Genomic DNA, 7,986 nt, shown 5'->3' on the forward strand with positions numbered 1-7,986 from the left:
GTTGTGTTGGTAACATAATCAAACCTTGAACGGACAAACAATTCCATCCTTTTGTAGTTAGGGCACTCAACTCTCTCTCTCTTTATATTATTGAAATTAGGCTATCCATCATTAATTATGGTGACTAATTCCTTAAGTAAAAATAAAAATAAAAATAGTACACTTTAATATGGGATTAGGTATTTATAATTTTAATAGAAAAATACATTTAAAAAAGTGGAACATTATTTGGTAAAATATAAGCTTAATCTATAAAGTTTCATGCCATTAGGAAATGAATTTTAAAAGGTAGTCGATATTTAATTTTGTAAAAATAATTAAGGAAAAATTTACTTTAATAATTAAGTTAATCATTTAATGCCATAAAGAAATAAACAAAAAAACTAATTAAATTTTAATTGAAAGATCAAATTATACCAAGCTTATCATTTTATAATCCATAATCAAACTAAAGAGATCCCAACTTAAGAATGACATAGAACTTGCTTAATCCATAAAAAAAGGAACAAAAATAGACAACTAAAAATCTAAAAAGACTTGCGTTCCCCTTCCTAGCTTAATTCCTATAGCAAGCCATGTTTAATGGCGTTGGAGGGTCTGAAAGTGAACCATTAACAATACGTTCAAATATGTACTTATTAGCAGCTTCAGTGAAATGAACCCCGTCCCAGTTTACGTAAGTCCAAGGATCTTTGCAAGGAGCTCCCACCAACACTTCTTTCCCATGTTTGTTAACCTTTGCTCCACACCCCAAGTTCTTGTTATAATTGTACTTCCCACCATGGCCACAGCATGTTCTAAGAGGGTGCTTGAACCCTGAAATTTTTTCATATCAATCCAATCCAATTGTCAAATCCAGAACCTTCTATGAATACTTCAACCCTGTATTTGTTATGAAGTTTTTAGTTGTTTCATAAAGGGATTCACTCACCTTGCTTGCTACCTTGGCTAATTAGGGAGTATTTCACTGAGTAGACATCAACGTAAGTGATTGCAGCATGGGGCAAATTTTTGCGTAACTGTTCCACAATCTTTTTCAATCCACGGTTGAAAAACTGAGCAACTTCATTGAATGGAGAGGCGCATCCATAGTCATCAATTTGACCTGCTAAGACCGGGATACGCTCCATTACATATGGTAAACACCCAACAGGACCTGTATTGTGTATCCAAAAGTATCTCCCTCCTTGGTTATATATATACTGCACAATTTCAGGTTTCAAAGTAATAATCAATGCTAAGTTATATTCAAACATTTGATTCAACGATTAGTGATTAATCGAATATTAGGTTAGCTTTACTGGCCTGAATTATTGTCTGGAACTGATTAAGCACATCGGGAACATAGGCTTTAACTTCATCAGTAGACATGTTTGAGAAGTAACCAGCAGTGAGATCATTTTGGCCGATGTCAAAGGTGTATAAGGCATTTGAGAAGTGTTCTTTCTTTGGCATTAAGATTTCAAAAACCCCACCTGCACAACAGGAGAAATTGGGTGTGTGTTTTCTTGCAGAAATTGAGAAATAAGTTAAATGAAATGTAGTACTTAAAAGATGACCTCTTTTACGTACAACTTGTGTCCTTGCATGGAAATCATTGAACTCGTAAAATTGAACGTTCAAGGAGATAGGGCTGAAACCGCTTTGTTGCAGAGTTGTGTTTTGAGGTCTAATGGTGGATCCAGCAGTGGCAAAGTTAGCTCCATGGCTAAAGTTAGTCCCCACAGAGTCAAGAAATGCACTTAGGTATGGCAACCCAAGGCTCTCGGCTGAAAAAGGAATTAAGATCAAAACCCCTTAAGTGTTTTCTTGGTTTGATATTTTCAAGTTTTATCTGTTATCAATCATAATCAAAGAGAAAAAGGCAATATTCTTCACGCATTACAATAATTGAAATCGAAACAGGACAACAAAGACCCATGCTCCCAAACCCACTTCTTTTTATCTGCTTGTATTTGATAAGATCCAATTTGCGCGTGCTACACCTTTTTATGGAGATAGGAGTCTGAGAAATGGGAACAGGGAGGGACATCTCAGACAGGGACATTAATGGTTGTTTTAGACGGTAAAACTAGTTTACTTTCGCTAAGCATCGGTGGATGCCAATAATTTTATGATGAACTATATACTAATAGAATCATTGTCTCACTCAATTGGATCATTAATATTCCCGGATTGGATCTGTGGGTATCAATTTCTTTTTAGTAAAAAAAGAAGCTAATTATAACTGGTCATGACTAAATTAGTAATAGTCACCGATGTTTTTTTTAAGAGACCCTGAACAATTTGATTAGGAGAATACTCATAAATTTTCAGACTAATAGAATTATTCTTGTTTAACTTTATCAAAAAATTTGTAATCGCTTATCGTGAGTATCAATTTAAAAATCATTAGATAAAGATTTTTGGTAACAAACATCAGTAATTAATTCCTCTGAAGAAAGGACAATTATGAGGAATAATCACAGATAATGCTGACTAATATGACCGATGAATGATAAAGAAAAATATATGCAGCTAAAACAATCTTTCATATCGTGGTTTCATGATTTAATCCAAATATATTGAAAAATGACCCCAGAAAACTTAAAACAAGTTCAGGGTAATATCAAACAATCTTCAACGTTTAGACTGCAGTCATGCAATTTCTGATAGATTGACATTTTTGTGTTATGGGGAAAGTATCAGAATTTAGTAAGGTGGGGGCGTAAAAAGAGTACCTATGAAGTCGATCAAAAGGCGACCATCGGTGTAGCGGCCAGCGGGGGCGCCAAAATAAGAGAACCCATTGGGAGGAGGAGCTTGGCCAAATGCTGCTGACAAGCCTCCAGTGTCGGAGTTTGAGTCACCAAAGTTGAATATTGCATGGAATCGACATGGCTTTCTGGCGAGCACCAACGACACTGGTGCAAGGTTAGTTAAGGAGATAGCAAAGATCGTGATAACAAAAATGGAAGATAGACCAAAGGCCATGGAGGAGGGAGAAAGTAAGAGTTATCCAAAACTGCTGTAAGGGAGAGTTTAAGAATGCAAGTCAGGAGAAACTCAGTGAAGAGTTGATGTCTACTTATAAAAGTTTAACAGCTTGGGATCAACTATGATTTTGTTACATTTGTTACGATTTTCCTTTCTTCACCAAATATTTTACTGATTTCATAATCTCTTAAAATTTGACTTACATGTATAATTTTTTTATACAGACTTATATGGATAACTAATCTTTAAATTATATAACCTTTTCCAATTTTTCACTTACACTAGTAACTTTTTTTTTTATCAACATAGTACGAATTAATAAGAACATCACAGGTGGTGCATTCGTATTCAACATTGTCTTCTTTCCGAATAAAATTAAACATAATTTATAGCTTAAATACTACTTTTAATAAAAAAATAAAAATACCGGATCAAAAATAACAATATTTCCACTATCAATGTTATATAAATCAAATCCTTCTATTATTGAAAATATTAATTTAGCCATTAAATGACACACCAAATCTTATGTAACAAGATTTTAAAAAAAAATTAAAAAAAAATATTACCACATGATTTTTAAAATTAAAACTAAAAAAAGTTTTAAAAGAATAGTGAATGATAATTTTGAAAAAGGTTTGAAAATTTCAAAATCAAAATTGTTACTTATCTATTTTTATAATATTAATTTTTCTTATATGTTATTTTAAAAATTTTAATAAAAGAAATACTTTATTGATAATTTGAAAATATAAATAGAATTTTTAAAGGTTAAAATGAATTTAGAACAAAATTCATAATTTAAAGAAATTTAAGTAACTTATTCCGCCATACATTAATTTGCCTTATTTGATGGCAATAAATTTATCAGCCCTTAGCAGTAATTTTATTGAAGGCATTTATGATAAACAGTTCTTAAAAGGGAAATAATGGTTGAAACAATACAAGAAAAACTGTCTTTTAAGTTAAGGTTGATGATTTATGGGTTTCTCCTCATCGATAGTTTCTATAGAGATGTTAAATATGAACACCGGACCAAAGGTTGTGAAACAGGGCCGAAACTCGGGCGTTGATATGCCGAAGAAATGGAATATTTTTATTTAAATTTTAAAATTTTAAATTAATAAAAGTAAAATTACATTTTAGCCCTCCTTAAAAATATAAAATTTAATTTAATCTTTTAATAATTATAAAGATATAAGTTATTAAAATGATAAATTACATTTGTAAAAGTTATAATTTAATTTTGGCTCTCCTAAAAAATTTCTAATTTCATCCTTGATTGTGAATATATATAAATATGAAAAATGTAATGTTTAATGTCTACTTATTTTATTATTTTGATCTTATTCTTTTATGGAGCACACTATTTTCAACTTTTAGTTTAATCAAACTAAATTTTTTTATGAAAAATTGATTAGACAATTAAAATTTTAACAATATTGATGTGATAACATGCATAGTACTCTACATATACTTAATTGTTGATATGTATATTTTTTTATGAATTTTAAATTTTTTAAAAATATAAATATTTTATTTTATTTTCTGGGGATAAGTATATGTTACCTAATTTAACAAATAATTTGGAAAGTAATTTGGATTCTTTAACAATTCAGTTATGGTTTTATCTAACAAAAAGTAATTTGGAAAGAAATTAAAATTAAAGAACAAAATAATTAAAAAGAATTAAAGTAAAGTTGAAAAATTATATATTTACAGTCGGAATGTTTGTAAATTGTAACAATATAAAACAATAAATAGAAAATAAATATTAAAAAGCAGCAAAGATGTTACCTAATTTAACAAATAATTTACATTTGCAAGACATGTGTGCAAAGTTAAATCCAGAGGCACAAACATGAATTATCTCTAACACTTAAAGCTTTTTTATTTGAAACTAAAGGGTTGATGATAAACTTGTAAATGCACTAATATTATGTTCTCAATGTGCTCTCTAATTTGTATAACAACAAAAGATAATGCTTTGTCAAGGAAAGTATAAAATTAGTAGATTTTGCACACCATATTATCTAGTTTCCTATTTTTATTGTCAAAATCCTAACTCATACACCACATTGCTTAATATCATTTAGAATCTTATTTGTATTATTAATATAATATTATGTTAATTATTTTGCACTAACAACATCTCTATGTTTTCGTCGATAACTTAACTAATTAAATCATCATTTTCAATTAAATCATTTAAAAATTTAAAAATAAAAATATTCTAGAAAACTTATAAACACAAATAAATAGCTTTATTTATTTTTATTTTGGATTTCATTTTATGTTGGGTTTTATCAATTTGTACTTGATTTTAAGAGTTTGGGCAAATTTAATAGCATTTTTAAGCTGATTTAATACCCTATCTCACAAATTGATTTGACTATCAATTGTATCTAATTCCAACAACAATGCAATATCCAACTATCATGTCCTTAGTTTTTGTGAAATATAAGTTTCACAAATCAACAAATCACTTTTTGTTTATATTACGATTGGAACACTAGTCTTGCAAAATGATTCGCGGCTAGATTTGATTATAGGTCAAGTTGGATTTGAGTCGGGTCAATTTAAAATTTTAGGTTCGAGTTTAACTTAAAAATGAATTTAAAATTTTGTTCAAGTCCGACTCAAATAAAATATACTAAATCTAAGCTCAGCCCATTAGTATTAAATTTTTATATAAAACAAAATTTAAAAATATAATACATAAAATACACTAAAATACATTAAAAATTATTATACTTAAATAACACTAAAATAGTTGCAACACAAGCAAATGTCTCTAAAATAGTATAAAAATAATAATAAAACAAGAGTTGTACAGTATCCAAATAATAACAACACAATAGTAGAATATAATAGCAAAACTACAGCAAAACAAACATCAAAATGGCAACAAACAACAACAAAACAACAGTGAAAATTTTAGGCAAATTCGGGTTGGACCGGGTCCAAGCCAAAAAATCTTACTTAATACCCGGCCTGTTTAAAAAATGGGTCTTTTTTGTCCAGGCCCATTTGTTGTATTTATATTTTTGTCCAAACCCCTTGATCCATGATCAAGTCTACACGCGACAATGACATCAAACTAATAGAAAACGTATAGTCTTTAATTTTACCACACCAAAACTTGTTAATTTTTGCTCAGATACTGTCATTGAAAAAGATTTTATTAGAACCCAAAATCTCATTCAATTATAGTCTTATTTAGAAATTTAATAGGCTATATTTTTCAAACAATTCCATTTTTTAATTTTAAGATTGAATTTTTTATATAAAAGACTTTTATAGATGATTGAACATATTATCTTATTTTATAAAGTAATTATGTTACTTGGATCGCTCGTTACTTAAGACTTTCAGTTTTCTAACTAACAAACAAAACACAGATGATAGATGTAAGTAAGAGATGTAAGTAATAATAGTATAAGTTCTTCAATTCAAACATTCCAATACTAGTATGATAGTATAACATTGTTGTAATGGGCCAAAATTGCCCGGACCCATCAGAAAACAAAATAAAAAATAAAAATAATAATAGTCCATTATTTTACAAGGTCCAAATAAAATACAGGCCCAAACTAAAAACTTAGCCCAAAAAATAGCCCAAAACCTAAAACAACAAAGAAAACCCTAATGCCCCAAGGCGCCGCAGCCTCCATGTGCGCCCTCGGCGCATACATCGCCTAAGGGTCGGCTTCCCTAGCGCTGCTTGTACCAAAATGGCCACCTGCTTTCTTCGTTGACCGAGCAAACCTGCAAAAAAGAGAAGACAGAGCAGAAAGAAAAGCAGAAACAGAGCTAATATACAGTAACAGGATTGAAACGAAACAATAGATAGCAAATAGTGACAAAAACTTTTTGTAATCGGCTATAAAGCCATGAAAAATCATATTATAAACACACAGAGAATATTAATCTAAAAACAAGACTATTTCAATAGGTGATTTCTTATTTCTTTTATTTTCACAAAGCATAAAATATAAATACATAAATAATAAAAAAACTTACTAGTCGGTTCATATTCCATCACCGTCGGAGACTACTACCGGCACCTGGGTACCTCGAAACCCATTAGGGTTTTGATAAGGACCCAAAAAGGGGTTGAAGGCCGAGTTTCTACTTCTTTCTCGCGTATTATTTTTCTTTTTGATTTCTAAAAAAAGAGTCGAGTTTAAAAGTTTTTTTAAGGGTTGAAGGGGCTGGAAAAAGGGCTCGATTTTGTGGTCCCGGCCACCACCTAGACGAAGCTACGGCCGAGCCACGGCGGACAAATGGTCAGAGCCATGGCCTGGAATAGAGCGAGGGGAAGAGGATTTGAGAGCACCCTCTAAAATTTTTGAAGAAAATCAAAGGGAAATGCCTTTTTTTTTCTTCGGATTTTTGGTATTTAAATAGGGACTAAACGGCGCCGTTTTGGATTTAAGCATCAGGTGCCAAAACGACACCGTTTTGCTTAAACTCGAAACCTGACCCGCTGACGGACAAGATTCGTGCATTTTACACCAGAATGGGTCATTTGCCACTTAAATCCTTCCGCATTTTTATATTTTTTAATCTAGTCCTGTCTGGGTTTTATGTATTTATAATTTTTCCATATAATTTTACTTTTTTTCTGACCCTTTACGAAATGGTGCATTTTGAAAGGGCGGGAATATTTTCCTTTTTGGTCCCTCTATGTAATTTGCCCTTTTCAATGTGGTCCTTTATCTCATTTTTATTTCAATTTATGACCCTTAAATTCCATTCGAGTTTCAATCTAGTGCTTTTTGTGTTTATTCATTTATTTTATTATAATTTGGATTCTAAACTTCATTTTAATTCCAATTTAATCCTTCATTTGATTAATTTCAAACTTTTAATCTTTTATATGCACACTTGTCCTTGTTTTATTTTTTATTTTTTACATTCATTCATTCATTTATTCATTTTATTCTTGTATTCACTTATTATTGTTCCATTTTTTATTTTCTTTCACTAGTTTATTTATCTTATGTT

The 7,986-nt window shown here is 30.3% G+C and overlaps 1 protein-coding gene across 1 annotated transcript; it reads right to left on the reverse strand.

Moving 5' to 3' along the window:
* Positions 1-392: 392 nt before the first annotated feature.
* Positions 393-3,146, reverse strand: LOC108454338 (GDSL esterase/lipase At3g26430-like). The gene is made up of 5 exons (XM_017752764.2): positions 2,721-3,146; positions 1,560-1,769; positions 1,306-1,475; positions 932-1,202; positions 393-816 (listed from the first exon to the last, which is right to left on the reverse strand). Exons 1-5 carry the CDS (start codon positions 2,971-2,973, stop codon positions 557-559), a joined length of 1,164 nt encoding a protein of 387 aa, XP_017608253.1. The 5' UTR covers positions 2,974-3,146; the 3' UTR covers positions 393-556.
* Between the last annotated feature and the right edge of the window lie 4,840 nt (positions 3,147-7,986).

This window comes from Gossypium arboreum, chromosome 3 (genome assembly GCF_025698485.1).
Source record: "Gossypium arboreum isolate Shixiya-1 chromosome 3, ASM2569848v2, whole genome shotgun sequence".
NCBI classification, from domain to species: Eukaryota; Viridiplantae; Streptophyta; class Magnoliopsida; order Malvales; family Malvaceae; genus Gossypium; species Gossypium arboreum.

Excerpts from the sequence above, each read along its gene's own strand:
- LOC108454338 (XM_017752764.2), bottom strand. The coding sequence starts at position 2,973 with ATGGCCTTTGGTCTATCTTCCATTTTTGTTATCACGATCTTTGCTATC. Across the intron at positions 1,770-2,720 it reads CCTTTTGATCGACTTCATAG|CCGAGAGCCTTGGGTTGCCA; the intron begins GTACTCTTTTTA and ends TTCCTTTTTCAG. Across the intron at positions 1,476-1,559 it reads ACAAGTTGTACGTAAAAGAG|GTGGGGTTTTTGAAATCTTA; the intron begins GTCATCTTTTAA and ends CCTGTTGTGCAG.